Source organism: Papio anubis, chromosome 9, assembly GCF_008728515.1.
Source record: "Papio anubis isolate 15944 chromosome 9, Panubis1.0, whole genome shotgun sequence".
Taxonomy (NCBI): Eukaryota; Metazoa; Chordata; class Mammalia; order Primates; family Cercopithecidae; genus Papio; species Papio anubis.
This window is the reverse complement of record NC_044984.1, coordinates 96,491,987-96,509,477: the sequence shown is the minus strand read 5'-3', so window position 1 is coordinate 96,509,477 and position 17,491 is coordinate 96,491,987. Positions and strand designations below refer to the sequence as shown.

The 17,491-nt window shown below is 33.7% G+C and overlaps 2 protein-coding genes across 4 annotated transcripts in view; one reads left to right on the top strand and one right to left on the bottom strand.

Annotated features, from left to right (window-relative positions):
• Nucleotides 1–4,047: 4,047 nt before the first annotated feature.
• PMCH (pro-melanin concentrating hormone) lies at nt 4,048–4,907 on the top strand. Its single transcript, XM_009181546.4, has 2 exons — nt 4,048–4,353; nt 4,701–4,907. The coding sequence occupies exons 1-2, from the start codon at nt 4,105–4,107 to the stop codon at nt 4,905–4,907; spliced, it is 456 nt and encodes a 151-aa protein (XP_009179810.2). The 5' UTR covers nt 4,048–4,104.
• The window catches only part of PARPBP (PARP1 binding protein), a 64,226-nt gene continuing 51,089 nt past the window's right edge, over nt 4,355–17,491 (bottom strand). For 2 of the 3 annotated variants that reach the window (XM_003907047.4, XM_009181544.3), the window contains exons 10-11: nt 6,429–6,564; nt 4,355–5,919 (exon numbers count right to left, since the gene is read on the bottom strand). In XM_003907047.4, coding sequence (XP_003907096.2) covers nt 5,579–5,919; nt 6,429–6,564 — 477 coding nt within the window. In that variant the 3' untranslated portion in view covers nt 4,355–5,578. The remainder of the gene's footprint in view (nt 5,920–6,428; nt 6,565–17,491) is intronic. The other variant, XM_009181543.3, reaches the window with a different exon arrangement.

Sequence of the window (17,491 nt, the reverse complement as noted above, 5' to 3'; positions counted from 1 at the left end):
TACATAATTATTAATATTTATTACCCTCCCAGAACAGCATCTAAGAAAAAAGATTTCCATTAACAAGGACTTTTTTTTTTTTTTTTAAGACAGTCTTGCTCCGTTGTCTGGGATGGAGTGCAATGGCACTGTGTTGGCTCACTGCAACCTCCATCTCCCAGGTTCAAGCAATTCTCCTGCCTGAGCCTCTTAAGTAGCTGGGATTACAGGTGCCCACGACCATACCAGGCTAATTTTTATATTTTTAGTAGAGATGGGGTCTCACCATGTTGGCCAGGCTGGTCACAAACTCCTGACCTCAGGTGATCCACACACCTCGGCCTCCCAAAGTGCTGGGATTACAGGCGTGAGCCACCGCATGCAGCCTAACAAGGACTTTTATAGATTAAACAGGCACATCCAAACTAGGTTCAAACCAAGGGAAACAAATTAGGGCGCAACTAACATTAAAAAGATAAGGAAGCTCTAAGATCAAAAAAGTCAAGGGATGCCAGAGTCCTTTGTTTATAATTATACTCACAAAACATTTACTGAGAAAGATCTTAATAGTCCCCGAGAAAATCAACAGTTAAGTCTACCTCAGATAAAATGTACTTAAGTGAAATAGAAAAATTATACAATAATGTAAATTCCTAAAACAAACTAAAAAAGAAACAGAGAAGCTAAATGTTCCTACAGCTACTGAAGAAAGTAAATCAATTCTTAACAAAAATCCTACCAAGAAAACACCAAACCCGCAGTCTAACAAGACAGAAAAGAAAGGATAAATCTTGCCTCAAATGTATGAAATTAGTACAACCTTAATATCAAACCAAAGTCAATATAAAAAAGGAAAATTACAAATCAATCTTTCTTATTCATAAAAAGTAAATTTGATTTAAATTTGATTTAGTAAAATGTACTAAATCAAATATTGCCAAATTGAATCCAATAATTTTTTTTTTTTTTTTTTTTTGAGATGGAGTCTCACTCTGTTGCCCAGGTTGGAGCACAGTAGCACGATCTCGGCTCACTGCAAGCTCTGCCTCCCGGGTTCAAGCCATTCTCCTGCCTCAGCCTCCCGAGTAGCTGGGACTGCAGGCGCCCGCCACCACGCCCGGCTAATTTTTTTCGCATTTTTAGTAGAGATGAGGTTTCACCATGTTAGCCAGGATGGTCTTGATCTCCTGACCTTGTGATCCACCCACCTCGGCCTCCTGAAGTGCTGGGATTACAGGCGTGAGCCACTACGCCCGGCCGAATCCAATAATTTAAAGGTTTCTTTCATGAACACATGGTTAGTTTAATGTTAGAAAAATCTGTTAATATTTCCAAAGCCTGAAGGAGAAAATGATCTGGTCATCTCAATATATGCAAAAAAAAGAGCATTCAATAATATTCAACAATTCATGATAAAAACTATTAGTAAGCCAGAAATAGAAAAGAACATCCTGTACTTTATAACAAGTATCTACAAGAAACCTACATCAAACATTATGCTCCATGGTGAAGCATTAAAATCATTATCTGTAAAATCAGTAACACTGCAAGGATATCTCTTATCTCCATTTTCAGTATTTACTGGAGGCTTTAGCCAGTGTGTATGAACACACGAACAGACACACAGACATGTATACACAATATAGATGAACTGAGGAGAAAGAGATAAAATGCCATTATTATATCATTTATATCAATTGTCTTCATACAAAATCCCAAAGAATCTATACATTTATAAACTATTAAAAAAAAAAAGAATTTGGAAAGTTTTTTCTGTTATCAAATTACTATGCAAAAGCCAAACGCACATGCACATACCAGCAATAATGTTGCAAATATCATTTTAAAAAAATACAATTTATAATAACCAAAAATAAGAAATTCAATTAAAATGATAAAGAATTATAATTCTCTCAACAAAGGTATGCAAGACCTTTATGAAGAAAAGAAAATGTCATTAAAAGATTAAAGAAGAAAAAAAAAATTAAAGAAGATCTAAGCAAATATAGAAAAATGCCATGCTCATAGATAATAAATTACCTTCAGGGTATCAATCCTTCTCCAAAATTAATCTTTAAAACCAATGTGATTATAGGTTGAGCATCCCAAATCTGAAAACCCCAAATCCAAAAATACTCCAAAATCTGAAACTTCTTGAGCATTAACAGTATGCTAAAAAAATATATATTTACTGAAGCATTTCAGATTTCAGATTTTGGGATGCTTAACTGATATAATGCAAATGTTCCAAATTCTGAAAAAAAATCCCAAATCCAAAAATACTTCTGGTCCTAAGTGTTTCAGATAAGGGATACCTAACTTGAACCTTAATATCCTGTCAAGTGTTCTTACAGAACTTGAAAAGCTGATTTTAAGATTTATATGGAAAATAAATGACTAAGAATAGCTAAGGAACTACTGAAAAAGAAACACATGTGGGTGAGTAGAGGGCTGGGAAATTTGACCTACCAAGTATTAAAAATTATTTTAAAGTTATATTAATACTGTAGATTTGGCTGTGGAATAGAACATTCTGAAAGAAGCCCACACATATATAGAAATCTGATATACTGCAGAGATGGCACTGCAGATTAGTGGGGACAGGACGAATTCTTCGAGAAATATATAAGGACATTGGAAAAAGTAAAATTACATCTCTATCTTATATCATACACAAAATTACAGATGAATTACAAACCTAAACATGAAAGTCAAAATATTTAAACTTTTAGAAGAAAACATATGAAAACACATTAATAATCTAAGGATTGAGAAGGATTTCTTAAAAACAACACATTAAAAGTAGTTGCCATAAAGAAAAAAGAAAAAAATTTAACATTAAAATTAATCAGTTTGGTTCACCAAAAGACACCATAAAGGGGTTGAAAATATGTCACAAACTGAGAAAATAATTGCAACATATATAACTAACAATTAATATCCAGAATATATAAAGAACTCCCATAAATATATTAGAAAAAGGCAACCCAATAGAAGAATGGACAAAGCAAAAAAAAAAAAAAAAAAAAAGCATTTAACATAAGAGGAAACATAAATGGCTCATAAACATATAGGAAGACACTTGACCTCTTTGGTAATTAGGAAAATACAAATTAAAAGGACAATGAGATGCCTAAGAGTCAGCTAGGACATAGAACAATGGAAATTCTCATACCCTGTTTATCGGAGGCACAAATCGCTTACCAGTATGTGGGAAAACATTGTGGCATTAGTAAAGCTGAACATATACATACTCCATGACCCAGCAATTCCATACTGAGAAATATACTCTAGAAAAATTCTTACATATATGTACCAGAAGACATATAAAAGAATGTATTATCTTACTCATTGGGGTCAAAATTAGAAATTAGCTCTGAAATGTTTAATTAAGTCATACAATATACACTCATCATCCAAAAGTAATGTTTATGGGCACATAAATATTATTTTCATGTACTTATTCATTAATTGCTAAATTCATTAACAAATATTTGTACCTATTATCCTTTTGTAAATGCAGAGATAAAATACACCTGACAGGTCAATTTTTGATATAGCATGAATGGCTTTTTGTTCACACTGACAGGCATATGTACCTTAATCACCAAAGACTATATCAAGTATTTATAAAAGAAAATCCCTTTTGAGGATTATTTCAGTTTAATCAGGATTAAAAGGAAATAAAACTTTATCCTTATCATCCTTGAGTGAAATAACTTGAGTTTTAATATCTTTACTTAATCAGAAAATACATGGAAGGAAACAATAATATAGAGAGAGCCTGATGTCCTGTGGTCTTCCTTAATAACAACCCATTTTCAAGAGACTATAATCTACTCAACAGAAAGCATTCTACCAAGGATCTTAATCAGATGCTGAGAAAATTCACACTCAAAATAAACAATGTGCCACTAAAACCAAAACAATAGGTATTAGCAGCTGCATAAAGGTTAGCCTCAATCTGTTGAGTCATTTCTAAAATGATGAAAAGTATAATTCTTTGAAGTACTTTTTATTCAAGCTGGAAAATATATAAAGATACAGAATCGTTTGCCAACCAGGCTGACTGAGAAATTTTTCATTTTCTTTCTTGTTTGACTGTATGCGAACATCAAACTAAGAATGGCAAAAATGAATCTCTCTTCCTACATATTAATACTAACTTTTTCTTTGTTTTCTCAAGGTATTTTACTTTCAGCATCCAAGTCCATAAGAAATTTAGACGATGACATGGTATTTAATACATTCAGGTTGGGGAAAGCCTTTCAGAAGGAAGACACTGCAGAAGAATCAGTTATTGCTCCTTCCCTGGAACAATATAAAAATGATGAGAGCAGTTTCATGAACGAAGAGGAAAACAAAATTTCAAAGGTAAGTGGCAATGTGACTTGTCATTTATTTCAATGAAAATTTAAATGATTCTTACAAATCCTCTGAAAAGTAAAACTAATACTTTTATAAACAGAAGTATATGCAGTCACAATATGCATTAGGACAACTGACGATATTTCTTGCATGCCAGGTAGTTCTTCCATTCTGGAAAACCCTCTTATCTGAAAGGTTTTTTTTTTCTCCTATAAATTTGCATCTAAGGTATTTTTAAAGAGTCAAAAACAGTGCAGAGCATCTTTGAATTGATCGACAAGAATATTATGCAGTTTATTACAGTTCCACTCTGAATACGATAGCTAAAAAACAAATCAACTTTCTCTTTACAGAACACAGGCTCCAAACATAATTTCTTAAATCATGGTCTGCCATTGAATCTGGCTATAAAACCTTATCTTGCACTAAAAGGATCTGTAGCTTTTCCAGCTGAAAATGGAGTTCAGAATACTGAATCAACACAAGAAAAGAGAGAAATTGGGGATGAAGAAAACTCAGCTAAATTTCCTATAGGAAGGAGAGATTTTGACAGTGAGTAGTCTTTTCAAAATTCAATTCTACGTCCTACCACCATTAAACAGAACTCTGAGTTAAAGCGAATTTGGATGCAATCATAACAAAATCAAATAAGACCATGGCTCAATTACACCTGCCAAAAATGTGGGATTGAATAGCAATAATTAATTATTATCATTTTGGTTTACTCAGAATTAGTTATGCTAGATCCATTCTTTTTTCTTAATAAATTTTGTGTGATAATCATAGTCCTTTAAACAATTTAAACTTTCTTCTTCCTTCAGTGCTCAGATGTATGCTGGGAAGAGTCTACCGACCTTGTTGGCAAGTCTGATACCTGTTGGTCCACATCATCTTTTCAGAAGAAAATAAAAGCATTTAATTGTCAATGGGAGGAGAAGCCCCTAATGCTACTATAACTTGTGCATGTTAAATGTTTGTTTTAAAAGAAAGTAGCGTTAAGATGTATCAGTAACTGAAATTATATGCTTTTACTGTGCATTAAACTTTGTGAAAATTCTGCATAATTATGACTTACTAGTATTTTTAAACAATGCTTAACATACTAACCTTACATACACTGTAGACCAAAATAATAAATCATCATAATTTACACCTTGATCTCTTAAAAATTAAGCATGTCTTTGGTGAATGGTTTATAGATACATAAACCTAAAGCATATAAGACACAAATTTATAGTCTAAAAAACTGAGTTAACTTTGCCTGGCCAGGAATCAACTTGTCCTTGGCAGTACATTTATTACTTTTTGCTACTTTAGCTAGTTTGCTGTACAAGTTATTCTGTGAATCATTTGATTTCTTAGGTATTTTAACATTTTTATGTTGAGGTGGTTCATTTCCATTATCACAGAGAATATTTTCACCATCCAAATCCACCTGTTTCCTTTTTGAGCTTTTATTTCCTGTCTGACTAGTTGATTTTCTTGATACTTTTTCATTTTTACTTCTGTCCAGATGAACATTTCCAAAACTCTTTCCAATTGTTGATCTTCCAACAGATGAATTTACACCCTCTGTTATGCAAGATAAAAAGTGGAAAGGAATTATACAATATTTAGTACTAATATTCACGAGAACTTTACAATAAACTCTAAAAATGGCTAAAGAATATTCAAATGTTTATTTTTAAAGTAAAATAATGCTATAAATAATATGATTAACAAATACAGCTACATTACTATCCCATTACTTTTCATTTTACCATAGCACCTCTGAGTTAACTTTGGCCAGTAATCAACTTGTCAGCCCTACTAACAAATATTTGTTTGAATGCATGACATTTAATCCTTAAACATATGCTACAAATTACTTCTTAAATACATTTAGTTAAATCAAACTATGTCCTATTCCTATCCATAAATTTGTACTTAGATTTAACTTTTTAAATAAACTGAGGTCTTTACAAATATAACCTTTCACATTTCACAGTACTTTGCAAAAATAATCTAATTTTACTTAAGTTAAAACTAATTAGTAGACTAGAATTAAATTGCTATTTAATTGCATAAATAAGGTCAATTACCAGAAAGGTCATTTTCCATGTGAAGCACACACAAAGGCTTTGATGCTAAATTAACATTATTCCAATTATCCTTGCTTATCATGTAGTCATCTTTATAAGTACAAGCAAATTGGGATCTAATTAAAGTTTGCTTCATCTGGTAACAGAAAGAAGAAAATATGCCATTTATTCATTATTTTATTTCTTCATCTAGATGGACACACACTCTATAGTAATCAAAGTATAACAATTTCCCTTAGAAATTCTATTACTCATTGAGAACCTCTAACCTTTTATATCTCATAGTTTGCAAACTCATTCATCGCTATGGCTAGCATTTTTGTTCTTTTCCAAAATACTAGCTTTATGTATTTTTTTATGTTTTATTTTTTGGTAACAGTTACAAAACAATCAATTTTAGACTCTATAGGGCTTTGTTACACATTCCTATGTCAGTGCTGCTTTGGAGCATCTTATTGTAAGTAAAATAACAATACAGGTGATATACATAATCATAGAAAAATACAAGTTCTTCATCCTAAGAAGAACACAACTCTTGGAAAAAAATAGCATAAAATTCAGGAAATTAGGGAGGGAAGAAATGCTAAGATGAAGAAAAGAATTAGGTGAGGCCAATCAACAACAGGAAACTAGCAAAGAAATAAACTACAAGATAAAACAAAATGATATAGGAAAGACATTATTTCTCGAGCATTTAGGAAAACAAGAAAGAGGATTCAATATATCATTCTAGAAAGATTTGACCAAGTGACTTAATGGTCAGAAATTCAAAATATACTCTTGCATTTATCTTCAAATATCAAATAGGAGGGCCTAACTTTCTACACAAATAGGAGAAAATTACAAAGATAAACTTAATTCTTGACCATTGAAAAGGATGCCAAAAAAAGTAGTTTTGGAAATGTATTCCACAAACATAAACCAGTGAGCTATTGGGGAATAGAAATTAATTTTAGAACAAAGTAGCCTATATAAATAATGCCGATTTCAACAATTACAGATGGTGTGTAATACCATTCAGGTTTAATGGAGAGATGTCTCCAAATAGAAGTCACCTGAAATCGTTTTATGAAATAGACAAAGTTTCAAATACATAATTCAATAATGATGACTTCAATAATTCAAAAATTTAAAACTTTGAATGTAACTACATTACCCTGATTACCACTTACAGAGTATTTGTTGATACAGTCATGAAATCTAAAACAGCATGACTTTACATTATACATTGAGTAGTTGTATATTATGTTATATACTCAGAGATCGATGCATTAATTCACTCAGATGTTTGTAAAGATAACAGCAGTGAAATCTACTGACTACGGCTTAGAAAAAGTCAGAATAATCGCTTGTCCAGCTGCTTCATAAAAGCAAGTTTTATTAGGATGACATATTTTGTTTCTGACTAATGAGGTCTGTGACAGTCTCCATCTCCCAGATCACTAAAAATTATGTTTCATGTGCTTACATGAAGCATTAGACAATTGGAATTTTATCTTTCATTTAAGCATAAAAATGTACAAAACTGAAAATAAACATGAAAATATACAAGATCAAAAACTATTTTTTAAAAAGTTGAACAGAATGGACTCTCAAAAATGAATGGGACTACAACCCACTACCTTCATGAATCCCTATGAATGCAACACTTATTATATAGCTTCTACCACAAGATGCCCTATATATAACTGAAGACTTTAAGTAGCTCTTTCTGGACTTTATTAATCCTATAACTACAGATTTAAAGCACTTGATAAACCTATTTAAATAAGTTTTATTTATAAAATTGACTCTATGTTATACTACATAATTGTAGCATTATCCATGAACTTTTATTTCCACCTGCAACACCAGTACTAACTGTTGATATTATCTTTTCACACATTATTTTCACTTCACAGAAGTTATGGCTTATAGAGAATTATAAACTTATTGCTTATAAAGAGTTATAAAGAGTATAGTAAGACCACGCAGGCAAATAGATGCTGAGTGGCTGGCTTGGATCACTCTTTGTACCCCAGTAGTGATGGCACCTAGAGTTAGCTTGGGAGATGTTAGCTTCTCACTGCAAAACCTTCATGAGCACCACCCATAAAACATGCTAAATAAAAATATAAAACTAAATAATAATTATATTATTTAGTACAGAAAACTAATGTTTCTTCAATCTCATGTTTAGCAGGAATAAAAATTTCTTTAGAATGTTTCATTACTTTTATTAATTTTTAACATATAGTCTAGGTAAAAAAATCTTTGCTTGCTGTGCAAATAGTCACAAAATAAGTGTGATAGCTCTCCTTACAACTAGATTTCCTCAATTCAGGCTCCTCCATAGACAAATTCTAGAATCCTCAGTGACCACAGTAAAATTTCAGAAAACTACCATCACAGGCAATGGATTCCTGAAGTACTGAAAACAAATTCAGATGTAAAAGAAAAATAATTAATGACTTTTTCTACCATGAAAAATATTATTTATAAATGTATTAAAATATGAGAAATAAACACAACAGAATTCCCCCCTTTGTATATTGAGGGTTTTTTCTTTACATAAATGATTATATGCAGATTTTCTTTTCCCTGTCCTGTACAAAAATCACTTTTTTTTTAAATCAATTACCACTTATTAAGTTCCAACTATGTGATAAGCACAGCGTATACTAGAGATTACTAGGATGGCTTCTACAACTTCAAAGACATTCTACTAATAAAATTTGCTATTGACAAACAGCTGGAAGGAATAACAAATAAATTGGATAATAGAATCAAGATTGAAAAGATTTCAGAAGGCTAGAACCATAAGTAGAAAATAATAAGATGAAAATGGATGGGGATAAACAAAGTCCAGTATTTAAGTTCAAAAATATCAATTACAGATGTACAGGATGAGGAGAACCTGACTTAAAAACAACATATGTAAAAGACCTAGAGATTTAAATAGATGCAAACTTGACAGAGCCAACAGTGTGATGTCCAACTAAGAAAGCAGCACAAAAAGGTAAGATGATGTGACGAGAAAAGCATCAGATTTGCAGTTAGAAGACCTGGCTTCTAATACTGGCCCTATTACTTATTAACTAGATAACTTTGGGGAAACCATTATACCTCTCACTTATCCACATATAATGGGAATATTTACCTCACAGAATTATCAGAATTGGATGCAGTTAACTTATGTCAAGGTTATATAGACTCTAGAAATCTATGCAGACACTATATCACTATTATCGTAATAACATGTAGGAAGAGGGTATTCTTGTAAGAAAAAGATCTGTTCAATAAGGTGTCTCAGAACCAGGCCAATTCTAAAATGATTCTAGGAATGCAGCTCAAAAAAATGAACTTACAAACAGCTTCTTCATTTTAATTATTTGAACGATGCAACCTACATTGGCTTATATTTATAACTTAAAAGAGACTGCTTTTCCTTTGTTCATAAACGCTGAATTTTTCTACAGAAGATTAGTGGCTACATAGAACTGAGATTACTTCCTGTTGCAAATCTTCCAAATCTCTCTGTGTATTTGATTTGGAATCACGAATAAGCAAAACAATTCCCTCTTGAAAGTGCTTTTGAAGTACTAAACAACTAAGAATAATGTCCAGATTCACACATGGCTGTTAAAATCATTTCATGTTCAAGTCACATGAGAGAAATGGATTGAAAGTGTGCCTTTGTAGAGTGATTTCCCCTCTTTGGAAAGATTTCTATCCACAGCATAATTGCAATGAACTTCACACTTGCCAAGAATTGGAAAAGTCCTTTTGCCACAAGCTCTTTTTAATTTGAAATTATTAGTACGTTCCCAGTTTGAGGAAAATAGCACTTCACATAGGAAAGCCTGACTCCAGTTAAATTAAAATGAATGAGTCAAAACACTGAAAAGTCATAGACACTCTCAGAGTTAGCTGTATCAACAAGAAAATGAAAGTTCTATACTCCCATTATATGACAAATATATTAGCAAGTTTGAAAAAGGAAATTATTCAACATACCTAGTAAATATGTAACTAAAAATATTCTAAATTTATCTTATTTTTACATTATCACATTTTCAAAAGAACAAAGATTTTATATCCTTAATTACATACTAATTTGTATATAAATCAAATAATCCATTTCTTCATCGGTGAAATTCCATTTACCCTGCTAAATAGCAGAAAAAGAATCTTTTTGACCTAAGTAGTAACATTATCGTTTTATGACCCTTCATCATAATTGCCATGCCTTTATTTACTCTTTGAAGATAGCATAAACACTGAAGTCTGACACCTGACTATATGAAGATAGCATAAACACTGAAGTCTGACACCTGACTATAAACCCTTGCGCTGTTACTTACTAGCTGTATGGTCTGCAAAATGATGACTTCTAGAGTTGAGCAAGAATTAATTGGGATGAGGGATATAAAATATCCAGTATAAACATCAGACACTTAGTAGGTACTCAATAAATCCTGATCCCATTATTTCAGCTAAAACAAATTCAATTTTAATTCAGTCTAATACAAACATTCCTTTTTCATTCTAATGGAAAATGTTGCTCACTCCCTTACAGACTTTGCTGAATGTCACCTTCTCAAGGAGACTCCTACTTATGGCTATTTAAAACCCAAACACACGCAAAGGAACCTCATTTTCCTTAGCCCCTGCCCCAGTTTTATTTCACTCCACAGCACTGATAACCTTCAAATATACCATATAATCCACTTGTTTGTTTTGTTTATTGTCTGCTTCTCCACCAGCAGTAAAACCCTTACAGTTTGACAACTGATGGCCAGCTGTGGTCCTCCGGTTGCCATCCCCTCCTTACAAGGTGAGGAGTCCCCAGGGCTTCAGACATGCTCACCAGGAAACCATGACCTCCTTTATAGATCCTGTTTCAGGGACCCCTGGGAACTGGGCTGGCGCTGGCCTCTTCCTTTAGGTGCAAGAGCTGACTGTTTATGGCAAGGGTGATGGGCTGTGGGGTATATATACCTACTAGGAGAGTGTCCTTCAAAGTATGAAACAAAATCAGGGTTGAAGGGGTTTCAGGGTAGGCCAGTGGCTTCCATTTAGATTCTTGCACCTCAGCTGAACAAATATTTAGGGAAGTCTTGCCCTTTAGGGCAGGAAGGTTTATCTGTTTTTTTCTTTTCACTGATATATCTCCAGTGCCTAGGACTGAACTTGGTATCCAGGAGGTACTTATTGTTTTTTGAATGAATTAATTAATGAAGTAAAATTACAACAGACTATAACAAGTATATGCAAGCAGAGCTATGAGGGAACAGAAGCCATGAGCAAGCAAAAGTTTGGAGGTGGAAAAAGAGAATAAACTCTGTAAGGCAACCACATGACAATTGTGTGCTTGTATCAAAATACCACATGTACCCCATAAAAATATACAACTAGTATGTATCCAAAATAATTTTTAAAAAAGTAAGTAGACTTGAAAAGAACAGCTATATCACCCTAGGAACACAAGCTTTGAGGTAGAAAAATATGTTCAGAGTAAACTCTACTCTGTTCAATAGGGTAAAGAAACCAGTTGGTACAGAAACAAGAGAGAAATATACATGCAGAGAAAACCTAAATCACATTTAAGTACAAAGAACTATGCAGCTGAATTCCTTAAGCTGCTTAATATCCACCGTTTACTTTTGAGTTCTTAAATATTCTGCCTTTCTCTCTCATGTACACATCCTTAAAATAAACCCCTACAAAAAAAATTACCCTATTCCTCCTACCATAAAAGGCATACTGTCCTTAATCTTCCCCAACATTATTTATTCACTGTTGTTCTTTTTTCGCAACTACCCTATACACATTCTCTTTACAACATCAAGGCAATTTAATACTTTCATCATCGGTTGTTTGAAATGCTCTATTTCATTCTCTCTGCCTATTCAAATCCTATTTATTCTGATCTCTTATTATTTCCTCCACTTAATATGGGTCTCTAGTTATTGCACTTAAATATATCTTTAATCCATTAGAACTGCATTGTTTAATGTGCTAGCCATGTGTGGTTAATTAATTACAATTAAATAAAATTTAAAACCCAGTTCTTCAGTTGCAGTGGCCACATTTCAAGTGCTCAATAGCCACATGTGACTAGGACCTTCAGTAACGAACAGTACAAACACAGATCATTTCCATCACCACAGAAAGTTCTACTGGAGAGCACTGCTCTAGAACAAAGCTTTACAGTCTATGCCCTGTGGCATATTCATGTGCTGCAGACGGATTCTCAAAGGACTCTGGGACATTTTGTAGTTTGCTGGGTCCACACGTTTGGAACCCATATGCAACTTTATATTTGTAAAGGAAACCCTGCATCTGTTCACCCTCTCTTCTAAACGCTAGGTAGTAATCTGATGTGAACTGAGCTTTGGAAAGAATTATGATCAATATATCTTCAAATACTGTTTCTACCCTATTTTCTCCTCTCATTCTGGGACTCCAATTAGGCATACATTAGACGTTTTATCTGTGTCCTGCTCTTCTATTTTGCTTTTTAATTTTTTTCTCTCTCTTTTCTCTCCAGTTTGGATATTTTTTTTAACGCTCCATCTTCAAGTCCACTTATCCTACTTAATGCTGTGTCTGGTTTTCTACCAACCACATCTAACAAGGTCTTAATTTTAGATAATGTTTTTACAGTTCTGGAAAAACATTGTCTTTTTGTTCTATGTCATCGATTCTAATTCTCTGTTGGAATTCTCCATTTTTTCATATATTTTGACTATCTTTTCCTCCAATTAACTTTATAAGTTAATTTCTTTTGATTCCTTGCCAGTAAATTTCAATATCTGGATCATTTGTGGGTCTCCCTCTATTGTTAAATGTTTTCTCTTTATTAAAGAACAAATCATCTTGCCATCTCTCATGTCCAGTGTAGTTTATTTCATGCTGGATATTGTACATAAAGGAACTCTAGAAGCTAACAGATGACCTCTTCCAGCAAGAAGAGTTCTCCTTTTCACTGTTAGGCAGACACAGTGAAAGACTGATAACCTCAATACAATCAAGGAATGAGCTGTTTCAGAGCTGGGTTGCACTTTTCATTAACTCACATTTGACTTCCGCTTTTTACCTTTTCCTAAGGTGTGTTCCTTCTAAGCTTTCAACTGAGAGCTTTGTAGGGATCTCTATCACCTCTGGCCTAAAATCTGGGGGATTCAGTCTGTTTTTCAGGGGTTTTCACACTGTGTTCTGTGATCACCCACCCCACTTTATTTCCAAATATGGCAAATACCTTGAAAAAAAAGACCAGCCATGTGTCTGAGGCAGGTCCCACTTCTCAAGTGGAATCAAGGTGGTTTTAGTCTATTGTATTAAGGCTCCCTACCCCCCACATAACTACAAAATCCAGAGTGTGTGTCCTAGGTAAAAATAACTGCATTTAGGACTCCTGAAGTTTCCAATTTGTTGGCAGCCCCTCAAGACACCCAAACACTTTGGTGGTTTCTCTGTTCCTCAACAGAGTTCCTTTACATGGGCCAACACCAATCCTCAGCTCATATTCAAAAGTAGCAACAAATCCCAGGGAAGAAAATAGCTGACAATAGACTTCTCCCATCAGAAGGATGTTATCCTGTCCCGATTTTTAATTTTTTAAAAATTATTTGATTATATAGCTCTCCTATATCTTTAAAATATATTTTTCCCAACTTATCTGCCTTTTATTGTTTTGCTGTTGTAGCGAGAATGGTGTTCTACCATGATGTACTATATCCTCAGTAAAAAAAAGAAGTCTCCACGTCACTACTTGATTCTGTTCCTTCCTTATCTGACAGCATTTTATTTTCTCCTCAGAGTTACATTTTGAAAGTTGCATTTTTTTCTGTTATCCCTCATTTTTCCATAGCTTGAGGAACAGTAGAGGTAGAAGTTGAACTCATCTGAGGAGACAGGTAGTCTATGAAAATTTCTGGGTTCTGCACCCTAGGAGTTTATTAGGTATTGTATATACCAAAGGAAGTTTCACTTCATCTCATTAGGGAGTGTATTTCAATCAAGTGGGAGGAAAACATTTGGATAATTTCCCCAATTCAGTAGGTAGAACTAGAGCCTTTATTTCTCTCAGTGTGTAAATCCCAGGGTTCATTTTCCACATTTTGTCTATAGTTCTCTTCCATTGCCACTTCTACTATTTCTCTAACGAATAAGAAATTCTATAGGACATTGGTCTGGGCGAAGATTTCTTGAGTAATACCCCACAGGCAGTACCAACTAGAGCAAAAATGGAGAAACGGGATCACATCAAGTTAAAAATCTTCTGCACAGCAAAAGAAACAGCGAACAAAGTGAAGAGACAACCTACAGAAGGAGAGAAAATATTTGTAAACTATCCCCCTTCACTGGTCATCAGAGGAATCCAAAATAAAAAACTACAGTGATATATCATCTCACCCCAGTTAATTGGCTTATCTCCAAAAGATAGGCAATAACAAATGCTGTCAAAAATGTGGAGAAAAGGGAACCCTCGTACACTGTTGGTGGGAATGTAAGTCAATAAAACCACTATGGAGGAAAGTTTGGAGGTTCCTCAAAAACCTAAAAATAGAGCTACTATACAATCCAGCAATCCCACTGCTGGGTATATACCCAAAAGAAAGGAACTAATACATCAAAGAGATATCTGCACTGCCATGTTTACTGCAGCACTGTTCACAATAGCCAAGACTTGGAAACAACCTAAGTGTCCATCAACTGAAGAATGGATAAAAAAATGTAGGCCACCTGTAATCCCAACACTCTGGGAAGCTGAGGTGGGTGGATTTCTTGAGCCCAGGAACCCATGAACAGGCTGGGAAACATAGTGAAACTCCATCTCTAGAAAAAAATACAAAAAATTAGTCGAGCATGGTGGTACACACCTGTGGTCTCAGCTACTTGGGAGGCTGAGGTGGGACCAGTTGAGCTTGAGAGTTCAAGGCTTCACTGAGCCATGATTGCGCCACTGCATGCCAGCCTGGGTGACAGAGTGAGAATCTGTCTCAAAAAAAAAAAAAGTGGTACATATAAAAAATGGAGTAAAAAAAAAGAATGAAAAAAAATAAAAATAAAAAGATCCTGTCATTTGCAACAACATGCATTGAACTGGAGGACATTATGTTAAGTGAAATAAGCCAGGCACAAAAAGATAAACTTCCCATGTTCTCACTCATTTGTGGGAGCTAAAAATTAAAAACCTGAAATCATGGAGACAGAGTAGAATGATGGTTACCACAGGCTGGGAAAGGCATAAGGTTGGGAAGAGTGAGGATAGCTAATGGGTACAAAAATATAGATAGAATGAATAAAATATAGTATTTCATAGCACAACAGGGTGACTACATTCAACAATAATTTATTATACATTTTTATAGAGTATAATTGGAATGTTCATAACATAAAGAAATGATAAATACTTGAAGTCATGGATATCCCATATAGCCTGATGTGATTATTACACATTCTATGCCTGTTATCAAAATATCTCATGTACCCATAATATACACACCTATTAGGTACCCATAAGAATTTTTAAAAATAAATAAATAAAGTGCTTGGAAATTGGGGTAAGAAAGTGGCAGAAAACATTCGCTAAAGGGTCCTAACAAAATCAACAAAATAATGAAGGTTCAGGAAGAACCTTCTGGTTTCCTTTGTGGGAAATTTATTTGACCATCATAAACAAGATTCCTGATACACTACAGTAGGAAATAAAAGTTGAGGACCTAAAATGAGTGTGTTCATGAACCATTTCCAAATTGGTTTCATAGACTTTTGTGATCATAGGAGCATCTATTTCTATTTAAGAATGAGGAAACTAAAATCTGAGTTAATTTACTCCGTATAATAATGACATGGATATTTCATAAGTAAGTACATCAAAATTCTAAGTTCTCTAATATTTTCTACCTTCGAAATGCTCATTTCAGGATATTTCCAGTGTAGATCACATATTCTTTCTGTGACTAAAAACCACTATATGACAAAAGAGCAAAAGTAACAGAGTAACAAGGTAATCAGCTGCTAAACTACTTTTCCATAGGAACTTTGGTAGTAAATATTGGCAGCATTTTTTGTTGTTCCAACAAATACTCTACATGGCTATGGTTCAGTTGTATACCTGGTTAAACTAATCATTTTCATACTTCATTTTATAAAGAGTATCGTAAAACATAATCAATCCTTTCCTTTCTTGATTGCCATTTGTTAATAGATTCAGAGCTGTATATACTAAGCCAGCTCTACTGTTAAGTAATGGAAGCAATGTAATTATAACCTCATTAGTATTTAACCATGGTTTTCCAAACTGTTATAAAATATTTCATGGTAGTTATGAGATCTTGGGTAAGTTGCCTTCTTACAATTTTGGTTTCCACATCTGTAAATGAGACTGCATTAGATGATCTCTGTTCTATTTCCCAAAAGTTTCTGAATTCGTCTATACATTTTGTAGTAATTAGTTGAGCCTTAACATTTTCTTTAAAAAAAAAAACTATCATTTCTCAGATAGTTTTTTTCATTTTGATTTAATTTTAAGAAAATCCAATTGGACTGTTTATAACACCAAGGATAAAATGCTTGAGAGAATGGATACCCCATTCTCCATGATGTGATTATTATGCAATGCATGCTTATTCATGTATCCCATAAACATATACACCTACTATTACCCACAGAAGTTACAAACAACAAAATTTAAAATAATAAAAGTAAATAAAAGAAAAGAAAACTCTAAGCCCTTTCCTGGTAATATTTAACGTACTTCACTGTCAGTGATTTTTCCTTATGTGATGTCTTACATTCTTTTTTTTTTTCAGATAGAGTCTCATTTTGTCGCCCAGGCTGGAGTGAAGCGGTGTGATCTCCACCTCCCAGGTTCAAGCGATTCTCTTGCCTCAGCTTCCCAAGTAGCTGGGATTACAGGTGCATGCCACCATGCCCGGCTAATTTCTGTATTTTTAGTAGAGATGGGGTTTCACCATGTTGGCCAGGCTGGTCTCAAACTATTGATCTCAAGTGATCTGCCTGCCTTGGCTTCCCAAAGTGCTGGGATTACAGGCGTGAGCCACCATGTCTGA

Bases quoted from the DNA above. Each gene is read 5' to 3' on its own strand.
- PMCH (XM_009181546.4), top strand. From the start codon at position 4,105: ATGGCAAAAATGAATCTCTCTTCCTACATATTAATACTAACTTTTTCT. The intron at 4,354-4,700 runs GTAAGTGGCAAT...TTCTCTTTACAG, and splicing joins AGGAAAACAAAATTTCAAAG to AACACAGGCTCCAAACATAA.